The sequence below is a fragment of the Agelaius phoeniceus genome, chromosome 15 (assembly GCF_051311805.1).
Source record: "Agelaius phoeniceus isolate bAgePho1 chromosome 15, bAgePho1.hap1, whole genome shotgun sequence".
Classification (NCBI taxonomy): domain Eukaryota; kingdom Metazoa; phylum Chordata; class Aves; order Passeriformes; family Icteridae; genus Agelaius; species Agelaius phoeniceus.
The window spans coordinates 19,590,944-19,607,459 of NC_135279.1; the positions used below are offsets into that span (position 1 = coordinate 19,590,944).

The window sequence follows — 16,516 nt, forward strand, 5'->3', positions numbered from 1 at the left end:
CTATCCCCCACAGCTTCTAATAGTGGTTGAACAAATCATACCTGCTCATCTTTCCCTCTCATTCCCTTAAAAATTAAAATATTCCTGTACTATTTTCCCCTTTAGGTCTAAGATTCAGAGCAGATTGAGAGGCCCCTGTGTCCATCAGAAAATGCCTCCTCTCAATGCAGACCCACCTGAATGTTCTCAAGGGCTCCAGTGTGGAGGGTCCCTGGTGTGATGGGAGCTGTGACAGCCCTGCCAATCCATGTCCATCACGGGCTGGACTTGCTGGTCCTGAGGGTGCTGCTGTCTCTGCTTGCAGTGTCCTTGTGCCCTGCAGCTGGAGCCCTGATTCCTTGCCAGGGGCTGTTTGGGTGGGCTGTGCCCTGCCGAGGAGGGCAATGCCTCTGCCGGGTGCTTGTGGCCGAGCCGTGCCCTGGGTGCTGGGGCCCCCTTGGGCCCTGGGGCTGATCCCTCAGGGGCTGTAGGAGCTCTGCCCTGGCCTTTGCCTTCAGCTTGGCCTTTTGCTGCTCCCTTCTTGCACTCACCTGCTGGGCCTTTGTGCCCAAGTGCTGCAGGGCCTTCTTCTGCCCCTCCTGCAGCCCCCCTCAGTGCCTGTGGGTGCTTGTCTTTCTTTACAAGACAGGTGTCTGCTTGGGAAGGCAGAAAAAGCCTCTCTTGGAATGGAGAATGCAAAGCCCCTCCCTCTTAATTTTTAGGATAGTGAAATCAAGGGGCTCTCAGGCAAAGATATGGGATTAGGAATAACGGTTCTTTACTAGTGTGTATAATATAATAATAGTAGTGTGTATCAACAGCTCCGGCAGTGACAACAAACAGAGCCCGGAGCCGGTCCCGGCCTTTCGGCTGCGGCGCTTTCCCCTTGGGTGCAGTTCCGGGCACGGCCGGCAGGGGCGCCGGTGGCTCCCGCGGGGCGGGGCAGCGCATCCCTGCCATGGGAACCTCTCTTAACGGCAATAGAGCAATCCCTTCATCTAACTCTTTCACTTTTTTACCTTCTGTAGCCTTTCTCCCGTGTTTTGAGAAAGAATTTGGAGAGGGCTGCCTTTTAACTGAGCTCCTAGTGTTTCGATAAGGTGCTTCCTGTAGAGAGAGGGATTTTCCCTGAACAGCAGGAGCTGTGGTTACCAAGGGGACGTAACTCAGAGCAGGAGGGGTCAGGGGAGGATATCCCGCCGAGGCTCGGTGGGAGTGTGGGCAGGGTGTGCTGCCGGAATCGCCAGAGGGGGATCTTCCCGTGGAGGCCGAGCCGGAGCGTGGGCAGCCCCCACATGGCTTCTGGCGGCTGATCCGGCAGCTCCCGGCAGAGAAAAGGCAGGTGGGAGACCCCGGCAGCAGCAGCGGCGCTGCCCAGCGCAGCTGGCACGGGCAGGGCAGCCGGGGATGGGATGGCTGGGACCCGCCCTCGGTGCGGTCGGCGCGGTGACCTCGGCCCACGCGGCAGGACAGAGCAACCCCATCTTGCCCAGCATGGCCGGCAGAGCGGCCGCGGGCCGGGCAGTGGGGCCAGGGCACACAAATTCACCGCCAGCGCCGGGGCAGGTGGAGCTGCCCTGGGCAGTGAGCCCGCACCTGGGATGGAAACCGGGGCAGGCGGAGCTGAGGCGGGCAGCGAGCCGGGACCCGGGACAGGCGCCTCGGCCGCCAACGGAGGGGGCAAGAGCTGCAGAGGATCCCACTCTCTTTCTGACTTTTCCTCTTGTTCCCCTCCCTTTCATTTCCCCTTTTTATTTTCTTGCTTTTTTCCTCGGGTGTTTCTGATACTTCAAAGATTTTTATTCTCCTAAAATCTCCTGTCTAACATATGGCATATTCTCTTTCTTCTAGATTAAATGGGTTTTTTTTCCAAATAAATCCAGAACCTAACAAATCTAAACTTCTGCTTGGATATTTTGAAATGGTCGACGAGCTAACTCATGACCTCCTAATGTTGTTTTTCTCATCACCTTTTTATTTATCCTTTGGCAAATTAAGCATCTTTCAGTGACTTGCTTTGCTACACCAAAAATCCCAGTGCACCCAAAATTCCTTAAAAAATGATCACACAAAGCTTGAGTACGCCAGTGGGGTTTCTGATGCACGTCTTCTAATCTTTTCCTAGTAAGCACATTTTATTAAGTAATTGTCTTCCATGTAGAAGTTTCTATTTCCCTGATTTATCTTGTTCATTTCCTATCTTGTTTAATTCTTTTTTCTCGGCTTCCCTAAACTTTGGAATTTCCAGTTTTTCCTCGTTTGGAGTTAATATTAAAATAACTCTTTCAGCTCCATTTTCTGCTGCATCCTTAGCTTTGTGATCTGCCCCCAGTTTGCCCAGTTTGCCTCTCCTTTGGCCCGGGCCGGGTTCCCCCCGCCCGCAGCGGCTGGGAGCAGCCGAGAGCCCCGCGCTGCCCATGCCGACCTGGCCCGGCTCCATGGCCGCTGCTGCCGCGGGCTGCGAGGGCTGCGGGAACGGGGCACCGAGGGTGTGGCTGCTGCTGGGGGAGGAGGAGGAGGGAGGGAAGGGCAGGGATGGAGGGGGAGGAGGAGGCGGGGTAAGGGGGCAGGAGGAAATGGAGGAGGGATGGAAGAAGATGGATGAAGGCGAATGAAGAAGTCGAAGGCTGAGCGGAAAAGGCCCCTCGGGGGGACATCGGGGGATGGCGGTGGCGGCTGCCGGCAGAGGCAGCCTGGAGGAGCAGAGCCCTGTGTGCCCCAGGAGGCCAAAGTGGGGAGGCCAGAGAGGGGGGAGCGCCGCCATTGGCGGGAGCCTCAAGAGCCTGGAGAGGGGCAGGGGGGACTCCTTGGAGCCGCTGCAGCGCAGAGCAGAGAATGAGGGGAGAAGGGAGCCCGGGAGCCCAAAGAGCCCCGGCATCCCGAAATGGGGAGGGCCAAGAGGGGGGAGCTTTTGGCATTGCTGGCACTGCCAGCAGCCTGGGCAGGGCGGGCACCCAGGATAAGGGGGACCCCCAATGCAAGGGTGACCCCAGCAGCTGGGACAGGGGGGAACCCCTGAACACCAGAGGGGAGGGACCAGGGACGGGCAACCCCTGGGAGGCTTTTTCAGGTCTGAATCTTGGTGTTTAGGAGGGTTTACTGGAGCCCAGATGGCCTGACTAGAGATGTACCTGGGCAGAGAGATCTTCAAACTCAACGTGTGTTGGGGTAGATGAAACAGGAAAGCCTTATAAATATTATTGTCTGGCCTTTCATTCCAATCTTGCTTATAGTTTCTATATTCTCAAAAGCTTTTGAGAGTATAGGAACTCTAAGCAAGATTGGAATGAAAGCAAGCTTTTAGATATCTTAGATACTGAACAAATGGAAAACAATGGTGTGGCCTGACTGAAGGTAATCCTCTTCTGATGAAACAATTCCCTCTGCTTGCAGACAGGTCCAAGGGTCAGAGCAGACCCTACTAGCTCAGCAGAAGGGCTCCAAAGAGGAGTTTTTGGGGTTTAAAATATAACACAGTATGGTGATAAATGAGTTCACTGGATTTAAGGATCATACTTTTTTTTTATTATTTTGCAAGCGAGAACAAGCAAAGTTCAGCGCTGGGCGGCCGGGAGTCTCTGCTCCTCTAGGCTCGCGCCGTTCCTATCCCCAAAGTTCGCCTTTTATTGCCTTCTTCTCCCGGGTTCGGGGATGATGTGGTCTGTCTTTTGTGCTTGCTCGTTCAGTTGCTAGGGGGTCTTTTTCTGCCTTCTGGTGGTCGTGGGATGAAGGCTCCAAGTCTTCCTCTTTAACCGCTGACTGAACTTTTCCTTATAAGGCATACCTATACAGTGGAATTTTCAGAACACTATACGATTCCTGCAAGCCTAAGCAATTCTTGCGAGTTTAGGAACTGTTGTTAGAGCCTTCCTCTGTGACCTCTGGGTGAACTTTTCCTTATCGTGTATATCTTTACCAAGGAATTCCCAAAGCACTATACGATTCCTGCAAGCCAAGCAACCATATGTGGCTGCACATTTAAGAATCAAGCAGTTTTAGCTATTTAGTTATTGCTTTTATATTGTATAATTATTTAGCTATTGATTTAATTAATGAACAAATATATTGCTACTTATTACAGTATGGTGATGTAATGATTTTTATAGGCTGTATGTAATTGCTATTGGATTTGTATCTTGTACTGGACTGGTTAGTGAAAAATAGAATATTTAACAGAGAAGAAGAATTATTGTATTGTAACAGGAACCTTACTCTCTTACACTCTTACCCTCTTACTCTCTCACCCTCTCATCCTCTCTCTCCCTCTCTTCTCTCAGGCCTGCTCCAAGCTGTGGCTGGCAGCTCCAAGCAGGGCCCTGCACCCAGGCCCTTTGCAATAAACCGCAAGTTCCACGACCTGGCTGCAGAGATCTCTCGTCTCCGTCCATCCCGACCGTGCTACACCCGACGCTCCTACAAACGTGCTCATCCCTTGTTTTCCCCAAACCAGGATTTCCCATTGCCAACCCCTGGGAGGCTGCGAGGAAGAGGAAGATGCTCCGGGACACTGAGGCAGGTGAGGAGGAAGTCAGTGCCCCTTTCCCCTCTGTGCTGCTCCATCTCCCAGCCCAGCAGGGCCCCCGGCTGCAGCACAGCCCTGGGGGGATCTCGTTGCCCTTGCCTGTGGCACGGAGGCAAATCCCATGCTGTCCTTGTCCTTCCTCGCCCAGAGCAGGAGCTGAGCATGGAGAGCAGGGAGGACAAATGCCTGCGGCAGAACCTGGTGGCAGAGGCCGTTTTGAGCGGCTCCACAGCGCAGGAAGCCAACGGGGAGGAAAAGGCCCGGAGATGCCGCACGAGGAGGGGCTGCAAACGCAGATGGCGGGGATGTGAGGGGGAAAGAGCCAGCCTGGGCCGGGAAGGCGGCCGGAGATGGAGGCAGAGCTCGGAGCTGGTGCTCCATGAGCAGCTCCATGATGGGGAGAAGCCCCACACGTGCGTGGAGTGTGGGAAGAGCTTCAGGTGGAACTGCCACCTGATCAGCCACCAGAGGATCCACACTGGGGAACGGCCCTACGAGTGTGGGGAGTGTGGGAAGAGCTTCAGCCGGAGCTCCAGCCTGATCCTGCACCAGAGGACCCACACTGGAGAGAGACCCTATGAGTGCTCCAAGTGTGGGAAGAGGTTTCAGACCAGCTCTGATCTCCTCCGGCACTATCAGAGTCACACAGAGGAGAGGCCCTTCCAATGCCCCGACTGTGGGAAGGGATTCAAGTACAACTCCACCCTCGTCAGGCACCGGCGCATTCACACTGGGGAGAGGCCCTACGAGTGTGATAAATGCAGGAAGAGGTTTCAGACCAGCCCTGATCTCGTCCTGCACTATCAGAGTCACACAGAGGAGAGGCCCTTCCACTGCCCAGACTGCGGGAAGGGATTCAAATACAACTGCACCCTTGTCAGGCACCGGCGCATCCACACAGGGGAGAGTCCCTATGAGTGTCCCCAGTGTGGGAAGAGCTTCTCACAGAGCTCTCACTTGACCCAACACCAACGGAGGCACCGGTAAGGGAAGCCCTGCAAGTGCCCCGAGTGCGGGAAGAGCTTCGTGCGCTGCTGCAGCTCCATCCCCCACTGGAGGAGGCACTTTGGGCACAGCCCTGGTCACTCTCATTCCCTGTGTTCCATGTTGGGAACACACCTGGCTGCTTCTCCTTTGTTTGGCTTTAATTTTTGCTCTTCTCAATATCTTTGCACTCCAAAAACCAAGAGGGATTGATCTGTCACCTCAAAACCACTCAAATCCCACTGAAAACAGCTACATTTTAAGCCATAAATGCTCAATCGCACTTCAAATTGCTTGTTCCCTCCTCAAAAAAACTCCATCCCAGGATAAACTTGCTCAGTTCCACACCCATCAGGGTGAGATGGGGTTGGAAGGAGATTGGGAGAAGTGGGATCCCAATGTGGAGCAGTGGGATGGGGATTGTGTGGGGCTGGGTGTGTGGGATGTATTTGATAGCAAATAAAACTTTCAAGAGGTCCTGATTTCTGTCCCGTTCATTTTCAGTCATTTCTGTTTGCAGAGTGCCACCTTGTCAGCTGATTCAATTCCTATAAAAGTCCTATTTTTAAATCATCTAACCCAAACAGTCCAAAAACCAATATCCAAGTAAAGCCACTCACCTGTAATTAAATTTTTAAAAATTATTTTAATTGTTTTTGAGTATCTAAGGGTGATAAAGTTTAATTGTTTGGTTAAAATGTCTGAGAAATTATACTGCTGTTTGGTTTTGCGTTTAGTATATTTGTAATATGAATTGTTTAACTACGGTGTGTTAGATTGTTTGCTAGTTTTTTTAGATGTTTTTTATCTAAAGTATATTAGTCATCGAGTTAAAACTTTCAAAAGGGATTTCTTGGTATATAACTTGTTTATTTATATGCATTGGTAATATTATAGCAACAATTGTTGTTTTTTTGGGTTGAACCATTGGAATATTGTAAGGAAGACTTGAGATTTTTATATTTCATTTTTATTATAATTTATTTAATTTTAATTATTATTTCTTTATTTATAATTCTAATTTTTTTGAGATGTGTCCTGGTTTAGGGCAAATTTGAGAGAAAACCTCCACGGGGGCCCCTCCAGAAAGCAAAGCCACAGGGCCCTCCCCCCAACCGGTTCGGGAGGGATTGCTCAGAGAGAAGTGGAAAGAACCTGTTCATTTAACAGGCACAGCACCCCCAGCACACAAAATGAACAATACCCATGACACCGCTCTTTCCCGGCTCTGAAAAGGATGACAAATTCAGAAAGTCTCTCTTGGGGGTGGTCGCTCTGTTCTCAGTCCCTCCGGCGCTGGGGCAGCTGCTGCAGCCACAAGGTGCAAACTCTCGGTGTTTCCCAGCTCCCAGTCCAGAGCAGGTTCAAGTAATTCTGAAAAAAGGAAAGAAAAAACAGTCCAGGGAAAAATTCAGACTGCTTAGCTAAACTAACTAATGAGCAGAAGCAAAAAGCGAGAGCAAAGCAGGAGCAAGAGCAAAGCAAAAAGCCAAGCAAAAAGCAAAAGCAGCACCATGTACTGCCCCGTCTCTGTGTCCCACCAGCTGTGGAGGAGCAGGCTGATAAGAAACCAAAACAAAACTTTCACTCTTCAGAGCCAGTCTTGAAGGCACAGAACATAATATCCAGCATGAACAGAAGACACGAATGGGGATACAAGCATCGTAACAATCACCCTAGGACAATGTCCCAAAGGTCCGTTTGCTGTAGATGGGATGACTTGCACGTCAGTGTTTTCCAAGGCAGCTTCTGCTGCTGCTGCCACACCAACTCCTGCGCTCCCTGCTGTGGCTGATTGAAGAATGTCCAGGTTGTGGGGGAGCATTTGTGTCACGGCGCGCCCCCTTTAGCGCTCGGTTCCGCGGGTCCCAGCGGCTCCGTCTCTCTCGTCTGTGGATTTGCATTCGCCGCTTCGGTGCCCGTGCTTGTCACATCTGCTGCACTTTCCCTTGGAACCAGTAGCTGTTGCTGTTTGTTACTTTTTTTACGGCTCTGATTTGCACCCGTGGCTGCCACACCGAAGGCAAACTCGGTCGGGGCCGTTTTCTCTGTGCTGCACAAGTGGTTCAAGGGCAGTTGCCATTGCGTTGCTGGATAGGTGGCCTTGTCCTCTGGAGCTCCTACTCCCAAACAAGCTTCTGTCATGTCTGCCACATTAGCTGTTCTGGGCAAAGTTTGCAGGATCCTTTTGGAGGTCAGATTTGCATTTTCTACTGCTAATTGCATTCCTAGCACAGCTTTAACCTCTGGGCACATTCCTGGAGCCCAAACTACAGCATTTCTGAGGCGGTCTAGGAAACTCATACAAAGTCTCATTTGCCTCTTGTCCAATGGGGGTATAAGATGGAGGTGCTAGTCCCATATCTGGAAATGCATGAGAAGCCTCTCATGCAAGTTTCTGAGACTGTTGCAAAATAGCAGCATGCAAACATGCTTGAGCTTGCGGGTCAGCAAAAGGGCCTCTCTTCAGCATGATTTCTGGGGGGCCAGGCTCCCTAGGGTCTCTTTCTAAGGGGTTTTGATTATTTTTACCATTTCAACACTTTCTGTGTGTCCCTGCAAGCAAGAAAGCACCACAGAGCCTCTCCCTCAAAGCCTTGAGGTAGTGCCAAGGCAGAACTTGTTCATGCTCTTTTCCCCTGGTGATTTTCTACTCCCGTCCAGACTCTGATAGCAAAGCCGTGCTGGTGACAAAAGATTGACCTTGGCATCCTGGGGCACTTTCTGGGTGGGTGTTTGAATCTGCTTTTCCAGGCCTCGGGCTGAGCAGGGTGAGGCCGAGGCCTGGGCCCCTCCAGGCGGCGCCGGGAGCGCCCGGGGCAGCGGCGAGGGGCGGCCCTGAGGGGCGGCACAGGGGGCATTTCCCCCGAGCGGGCGGGCGGGCGGGCGGCGGGGAAAGGCGCCCTGGGCACAAGGGCAGGCACAAGGGCCCCGGCTCTCTGCAGTGCGGGCGGCCCAGCGCCAATCGCTGCTCCCGGAGCCGCTGCCAGGGCCGGGTCTCCTCCCTGCCGCTGACCCTGCACCTGCAGCGCTGCCTCCGCCTCTGCCGGGCTCCCCGGCACGGACGGCAAGGACGTGGACACGCTGCAGCAGGGGCCCAGCAGGGACACCCAGATGGTGCCAGGGCTGCAGCTCCTCTCCTGCAAGGAAAGGCTGACACAGCTCGGCTTCTTCAGCCTGGGAAAGAGACCCAGCCTTGATCCAGCTGTGGCCTTCCAGTACCTGAGGGCAACACACAAGAAAGCTGGACAGGGACTTTGTACGAGGGCAGGCAAGGACAGGACAAGGGAGCATGGATCCAAATGGAGAGAGAATAGGTTTAGGTAAGGGATTCAGAAAAAAGACTCTCCTGGAACAGGTTGCCCAGAGAAGGTGGGCATGTCCCGTCCCTGACAGTGTTCAAGGCCAGGCTGCATGGAGCTCTAGACAAGCCGGTCCAGTGCAAGGGGTCCCCAGCCACAGCAGGGGTGTTGCAGCCATGGGATTTTCCAGATCCCTTCCAAGCCAAACCATGCCACGACTCCATGATTCTGGGATACTTCCCCTCCTCATCCTCTGGCAGAAAAAGAAACTTGGCCCCAAGTTCCACACTGCAGACCATGTCTTTTGGCAGCCTGCAACTGTGTCAACAGAGGATGAAAAGAGATGACATTACTGACACGATTTCCCTTTTCTACTTGAAAAGTAAATGCTCTGCTCCTGTCCACTCTGGCAAAATTGTCACAAGAGGCAATTGTTCCCCATGAAATGCTTGGTCTCATGCAAAGAGGAAAGAAGCCAGAAGCCAACACTCTTCGTTATTGCTACATTGTTTTCTTTGGTTACTTCTCTAATAGGAATGACTTTGAGGTGTGATTTGTTTGTTTCTCTCTTTCATTCCTGACGGCATCGCGGTCCCCCTGCAGCGCAAGGGCGCCCTTGTGCCCCTGGAGCTGGCGCTGCTGTGGAAGGTGTCACGGCCTGGCTTCAGCGGCTTTGTGCGGCTCCTGGACTGGTTCGAGGTGCCCGAGGGCTTCGCGCTGCTCATGGAGCGTCCGCAGCGCTGTCAGCACCTCTGGTACTTCCTGCACGAGCGGCGGTTCCTGACGGAGCCCGTGGGGCGGGGGCTGTTCCGCCAGGTGCTGGAGGCCATGGGGCACTGCAGCAGCCGCGGCGTCCTGCACCCCCACATCAAAGCAGAGAACGACCTCGTCGACCTGGCCACGGGCGAGGCGAAGCTCATCGACTTCGGCTGCGGCACGATCCTCCAGGACACGTTCTACACCCGGATGTCAGGTGAGCCCAAAGCCGGGGCCCAGCTGGGCAGCAGAAGTTCCTCCCTTGGCTGGCATAGGGGGAAGAGGGAGGGAAGGAAGGAGACAAGGAAGGAGGGGGAATCCTTCTTCAGCCAGCTGCAGCCAAGTTGCTTTTTGGCAGGGCAGGGCCTGGCTGTTGTGGAACGGGAGCTGGCTGGGAGGGAGGGAGCAGCATGGGCCTGATGAGCTGCGCCCGTGTCCCATAGGAACGCCGGAGTACAGCCCACTGGAGTGGATCCTCTTTGGCTGCTACCATGGCCAGCCAGCCACCATCTGGTCCCTGGGCATCCTGCTCTATGAGCTGCTCTGTGGGCACCTTCCTTTCCACAGCAACGAGGACATCGTCTGGGGCCAGCTCTTCTTCCTGCCCCGGGTGTCTCAAGGTGGGGATGAGCTTTCAAGGCACGAGGGGAAGAAGGGGTTGGGAGGGGCGGCTGGCACATAAGCATCCTGCTCTTGCAGCTGGTGAGGAGGTGGATCTCCTGGGCTTAGCTGGAGGAGGTGGCACCTGTGCCTCTGTGCTGGTGTCCTCCGTAAGAGAGGATCAATAGGAAGCTTTTGGCTGCAGCTCCGAGCACTCCTGGTGTGGCCTGGGCACTGTGGAATGTGGGAGAGCATGGACAGGAGTCTTGTCCCACTGAGCTTTGTGGACAGTTGGCTGGCTGAGAAAGGTCACGTCGACATAATACCCCGGTTAAGCAAGAAGGAGAGAAGTCTAGAAGTCAGCAGTCAGTGTCCATATAAGGCAAGGACATTGTGCCCTTGATGCAGGATAGGGAAGAGGCTCTTTTGCCAAAAATATGAAGAATAGTTTCAACAGAATAACCACAAGAATGCAGAAGGAGGCGTAGTTGGCCGATAAGTAACTAACCAATAATGAGCTCTTCTTTGCAATATGTATGAGCTTTATTAACACCAATATAAATATGTGTGACTCTCAATAAAGTTCGAGACTTGTTGATCAGTCATATTGCATGCCACATTTCTCCTGCCGATCCAACACAAACCCAAACTCCAGCCCTGGGATACCCTATAAAAACCCCACGGCCCTCCCTTTGCCCTGTCTTTCGGGGGTCAGAAATGGACTCTGGAGCTTTCTGAAACCCAGACCCGTCTCATTTGTTCCTGACACCGGCAGCTGCAGCCTCCCTGGACACCATGAACTCTGGAGAATGGGGGCAGCCAGTGGGGACAGGTCCTGGACTGCAAGATAAGTGTGTGTTCTGTTTGCCATCTGTCAGTGGTGGGGCAGTTATCTTCTGTTCATGGGGCAGTTTCTCTCTTCCACAACCAATTCTCCCTGTGGGGAGGTGTGTTCCATTAATAGGCCATTGATTATTAATTATTAATCTTCTGGTAATGGTCCACTGAGTGTCACTGCATGGCTGATTAAATGACATCATCCCATTGGGAGATGCTCCGCCCAGGGGGAGGAGCCAAGCATTCCTACCTGGACAGAATCTGAGATTTGGAACACTGTAGGCAGCCTTTTCCTCCTGGATTCCTAGAGGAGCAGCTGTCTTTCTTCTCCACGGGATTCCCAGAGGATCAGCCTTTTCCTCCTGGATTCCCAGAGGAGCAGCTGTCTTTCTTCTCCACGGGATTCCCAGAGGATCAGCCTTTTCCAACTGGATTCCCAGAGGAAGGAAGATTCCCAGGCCCATCTACAGCAGCCCTGGACCTTCAGAGGAAAACTCCACCCTTCTCCAGGATCCCTGCTCCAACAGAGCCACACCTGGCACTGCAGGAGGGCTGCAGCCACCACTGAATGGGACTGCTGCCAGCACCCTGACCCACAGGGTGTCAGGCCCTGTTCTGACTCTGTCAGTGGGGTTTTTTTCATTTGTACTACTGCATTTATATTTTTAATTTTTCCTAAAAAAGAACTGTTATTCCTATTCCCATATCTTTGCCTGAAAGCTCCTTAATTTCAAAATTATAACAATTCAGAGGGAGGGGTTGACATTTTCCATTCCAGGGGAGGCTCCTGCCTTCCTTAGCAGACACCTGGCTTTTCAAACCAAGACAATAACAAAGTTACTTGAACACCACAGATATAAAATCCATTTTAATCTCTGCAAAAAGCCAATATTATGTGTCCATAACAATAAACCTCTTGCTGAGTGATGGTAGATGTCAAAGTAACTTTGCTATAAAGATATAGTTTTTATTTCTGTCCTTAATTAAGCTTAGTGAAATAGCTGCTTGTGTTAAACTGCCTGCTTGGATGGGATAACATCCAATGCACCCAGGATGAGGACACCTGTACAGATCTGCCAACTATCAGCACTCCCTGTCTGAAGTGAGCTACACTTTGGTAACATCTCATGTTTCATGCATGCAGTGGGTGTCAAGATGATTTAAAATGCTAATAAAATAAACAAGAAAGATTTTAAAATGCTAATAAAATAAACAAGAAAGGTCATTTTTATTCCTCAAAATAACAACAACAACAACAAGAAGTTCTGGTTTAATGAAAGGTGGAATCCGTTGCTCTTAAGAGCAAAGATTCATAGCTGGAATAAAGAGTGTTCAGCCCAGCTGTTTCTACTATGAGGCCGTATTTCATCCCCCCTGAAAGTCCTTCATGTTTGCACAGAAAACTGTCCCTGCACAGCCCAATAAATTCCATCACTTCAGCTGGCCAAACAACCACTGTGGTCAAGTGGGGTCTGAGCAGCTTCCAGGATCCCAAGCAGCTTCAGAAGCTTCATTTTACACCTCCTCTTCTCCCAGTGAATACCCAGCACCACCATCACTGTGGACCCATAGCTATGGATCACTGGCCTGGCCAGCACAGGGCTAATGTTTGCATCAGCCAGGAGGAGCTGCTCTGCCTGCCTGTCTGTCTCAGCCTCAGCCCTGAAACCCCAAATGCCTCCATTCTGGCCCAATCCTTCCTGGTGCTGAGCATAAGAACTCGTGCAGACAAGAGCAGGGAGGGAATCTCCCCAGCCGTTTATCACCTCAGCAACAAGACCTTGGTACCAGGCTGTTATCTGTAGCAGAAAGCAGCAGCAGGAAGGAGACACCAGATCACCAGCCCCAGGCCATGGCCCTGGTGCTGTCCTTACCAGTGATCAGTGTCTGCAGCTCTCCAGGAGCTCAGGGAGCAGGGATGCTCCTCACCATCTCATCTTACCCATGCACCCAAAGCCACGGCCAGCTGTGTGCTCCTGCCCACCAGCACATGCCAAGGCACAGCGTGGGATTCTTGGGGAGGTGTCCTCTGCAGGGCCAGGAGCTGGACTTGGTGATCCTTGGGGGTCCTTTCCAGCCCAGGATATTTTGTGATTCTAAGGCTTTGGCCAGCCCAGGTTTCAGCCACCTCCCTGATCCAGGTGTGATTGACCCCAAACCAGATCCTGCCTCTGTCTACCCTCCAGTGCAAGGAACATGTTGCATCTACCCCAGCCCTGCTGCTTGTGTCTGATGGATCATGCTGACCTTTTCAACATATTTCTTGGAGTATTAGAAAACATTATCTGACAAAAAACAAAAAAAAACCAAAAAAAAAAGAAAAAGAAAAAGAAAAAGAAAAAACAAACCAAAAAAACCAACAAACCAACCAAAACAAAATTAATTTGGGTAGTGATGGCCTTTTGTTCCAGCTTATCCTGCACCAAACTCCATAGATGGTAACTCTGAACATTTCCCAGACCTTCACAGCAGAGCTTGGAACTGTCTCTCTGATTTCTTGGCTGTTTCATGACACGTGCATGTCTCCTATATAATCCCAGTGTTTTGCTTAGAAGCCATATTATAACTGGGAATCAATCTTCTTCATTTGAACATCTAGGACAGATTCACACATCATTTCACCATTAACTAGGATAGACTCAGCCTTGCAGATCTTTCAGGTTTCAAGCCTGGCTGTGTTGTTTCAGTTCTTTGCTGCTGCTTGTGTTTTGTGAAAAAAAAAACAAAAAAAAAAAAAAAAAAAAAAAAAAAACAAAAAAAAAACCAAAACAAAACAAAAAAAAAAAAAAAAAAAAAAACAAAAAAAAAACCCACCAAAAACCAGACATTTGGACTTTCTGTTGCGGCTTGAAGAAGAACACAGGTTATTTCATTGCTGTTGTGAGACATGTGTTACCCGGCTCATTAATTCACAACAGTTCTTGTTTTCTCTGCCTTTTTCACGCTGATGTGATACATTTGTGAAGTCCAGGGTTGTACTGCAAGTGATTAATGCTGCAGTAAAGTCTGATAAACTGAGATTCCAACAAAAAAGTGTGAAAAATGTAATCTCTAAAGTTCTGAAAGCTCACATGTGACAAAACCCATAAATCAGCCCAGAAGCAGTCATTATGGTGAGTTACTAACTAGATTATGCAGCTGCATTTGTCATCATTTCCCATTACGTAGAGAATAAACCTGTCAGGCTGATTTATGGCAGAGGGCTCCACAAGATGGGAACTGGCACCTGTACTGTTCTGTGGAAAATGATGAGAAATGCTGTGTCTGCTCAAGTGCTGAATGGAAAAGGAAGGAGGGGAGATAACTGTTCTTTGAAGGCACTGATTCAGGGACAAAGACTTCAGAGAGGAGTCATGCTTACACCCATGGGATGGCAGGAAGAGTATCCACCAACCTGTCCAACAGCAGCAGCAGCATCAGAATGCGTTCTCCACAGGTGGAGGGAAGAGAGGAGAGAGGAGGTCTTTTGAGGGGACCAAAGTCAGTCATGGAGAAATCCTAGAAGCCTGGAATGGTTCGGGTCACAAGGAATCTGAAAAACCATCTTGTTCTAACCCCTGCTGTGGGCCGTGACAAACTGAACAGCTGAATGCCTGGCTACTCAGGGGATACTCAAGGTTTTGGATTCCATGCCTGTGCATCTACCGTGGAGCAGCTGGGTCTGCTGGGAGCAGATGGCATCCACCTGAGCTCAGAGCAGGCCAAAAGATGGGCAGATGTGGGACTGAGCAGGGCGAGGGACATCCCTGCACAGCAGCGCTCTGACAAGAGCAGCAGTGGCCTCCTCTCAGTGCCCTTCCCCGAGCAGCAGCCGCTGAACACCATGGTGGCTACACAGATGCTTTTGGCTCTGCAATCCCTTTGTGCTCAAAGGCCACGCTGGGCATTTCAGCTGGGCTGGAAGGTCTGGCTGGGCAGGGAACGGGCAAGAGGCACTGCTGGTGTGAGCTCCATGTGTTCACTGGGGACACAAGGAAGATTCTGTTCATCCAAAGAAAAACACAAGCAGCCAGTCCCTGCTAACACAGCAGTGCGACTCTGTCCAGAGCAGCTCAAATTCTCTGCCAGAACCATCCCCCTGCACCTTCTTGATCTGAAGGGGACTAGAAGTGGTTTCACTGCAGTTCTTTATTTCTGATGTCTGATAATGGGAAGGTTTCACAGAAGTCTTGGATGGACTGGATCAGGGAAGAGTCAAGCAAGAAAAACATCACCCAACCCCACTCACAGAAGAACAAGTCCCATTAGGAAAAGCACCTCAGGTGTTTTCATAGTTGATATTATGTATCCTACTCAACATTATTGATTATAATCTTTTCCCTTTCGAAACTTATCAGTGGGTACGTCTGCCTGCTTTGTGAAGGGAGCACCTGGGGCCCATCCCCTCCCAGAGGGGCTGCACTTGCTGCCTGCCGGGGCTTTCATTGCTGGGCCCACTGGGAGCCCCTGAGCTGGGCTGGGCACCAAGGGCAGGGCTGGCCCGGCTGTGATGCCTCTGGCCCCTGTGACACCAGGGGCAGCGTGTCACAATGGGGGCAGCTGGAAAAGGCCCCCGCAGGTAACGCTGGCCCAGCACAGCCTGGGCAAGCGGTGAGTGCGCACGTGGCGGGGCTGGGCCGGGCCAGGGCCGGGCCACAAGCGCCGCACCCGGGCCTGCATTGTCCCCCTGCACCCAGGGCCAGCCCCTGGGGCCGGCGCCTTGGCCGGGGCACGGGGCTGCTGCTGCTGGCCCACTGGCACAGGCCCTGCTGCCTGCCAGCTGCCCGGGGCCCTCTGCTTCTGCCCTCACATCCCTGTGCCTCCGGGCCTCACTTCAGCCCCCACAAGCTCCCTTGGCAGCCCCAGTGAAAGCCTTGTCTCTCTCCTCCTGCAGACCATGGCGCACAGAGCAGTCCTGGCTGGGCTTGTGCTGCTCCTCTTCCTGTTCCCACTTTCCGTGGTGGACAGATTTCACGGGGATGGGCAGCCCCGTGCAGAGGAGATGAAAGCAGCCCCCCCAGAGCCAGCTGAGCCTGTCTGGGGACCCTGGCTCCTGGCTGCCTTGCGCTACCTGCACCAGCTCTGGCAAATTGCTCAGCCGCTGCTCCTGCTTTTGGGCTGGTGGCTCAGGCACAGAAGGGCAGCCACGAGGCAGAGAGCAGCGGCCCAGAGAGCTGAGGAAAAGGCCAGAAGGAGGAAGGTGGAAAGCGAGCGGAGAAGGCGGCTCCTTAGGAAGAGATTCAAAGACATGGAGCAAATGCGCCAGGCCACGAAAGAAATAGAAAAGCAAATGGCCAGGCTGATTGGAATGAATAGGGATACAAACAGGATGCTGAAGGTAGGCAGGGCAGGCTTTTGGAGGAGCACAGGCAGTGGCTGTGTGAAGAAAAGCTTCCTGCTGGAGATGCTCTCTGGGCCGGCCAAGGCGAGCCGCACATCTTTGTGAGCAGCCGGCGCACAGAGCTGCGCTTGCTGCCCAGCACAGCCCTGCGCCGGGGCACAGGCTCCGGGCTCCTGACACACCCTGCCCCTCTGCCCTCTCTCTCCTCACGGGATC

At 52.3% G+C, this 16,516-nt stretch overlaps 5 protein-coding genes across 7 annotated transcripts in view; 2 read left to right on the forward strand and 3 right to left on the reverse strand.

Moving 5' to 3' along the window:
• The window catches only part of LOC129126570 (uncharacterized), a 246,689-nt gene that overhangs the window by 47,268 nt on the left and 182,905 nt on the right, over window positions 1–16,516 (reverse strand). The gene's annotated exons all lie outside the window — the stretch shown is intronic.
• Window positions 1–16,516, reverse strand: part of LOC143695253 (uncharacterized) — a 101,926-nt gene that overhangs the window by 24,995 nt on the left and 60,415 nt on the right. The gene's annotated exons all lie outside the window — the stretch shown is intronic.
• Window positions 1–16,516, forward strand: part of LOC129126568 (uncharacterized) — a 250,177-nt gene that overhangs the window by 14,673 nt on the left and 218,988 nt on the right. The window contains 2 exon segments of the mRNA XM_077186300.1: window positions 4,257–4,495; window positions 4,655–5,477. Of these exon segments, the coding sequence (XP_077042415.1) occupies window positions 4,257–4,495; window positions 4,655–5,477 (1,062 nt within the window).
• LOC143695314 (uncharacterized) overlaps window positions 6,532–16,516 on the reverse strand; it is a 193,055-nt gene continuing 183,070 nt past the window's right edge. The window contains exon 4 of the mRNA XM_077186597.1: window positions 6,532–6,859. The gene's annotated coding sequence lies outside the window, so the exon portion shown is untranslated. The remainder of the gene's footprint in view (window positions 6,860–16,516) is intronic.
• On the forward strand, window positions 7,553–11,202 carry LOC143695254 (serine/threonine-protein kinase pim-1-like). Its single transcript, XM_077186312.1, has 3 exons — window positions 7,553–7,679; window positions 9,391–9,760; window positions 9,987–11,202. Exons 1-3 carry the CDS (start codon window positions 7,629–7,631, stop codon window positions 10,223–10,225), a joined length of 660 nt encoding a protein of 219 aa, XP_077042427.1. The 5' UTR covers window positions 7,553–7,628; the 3' UTR covers window positions 10,226–11,202.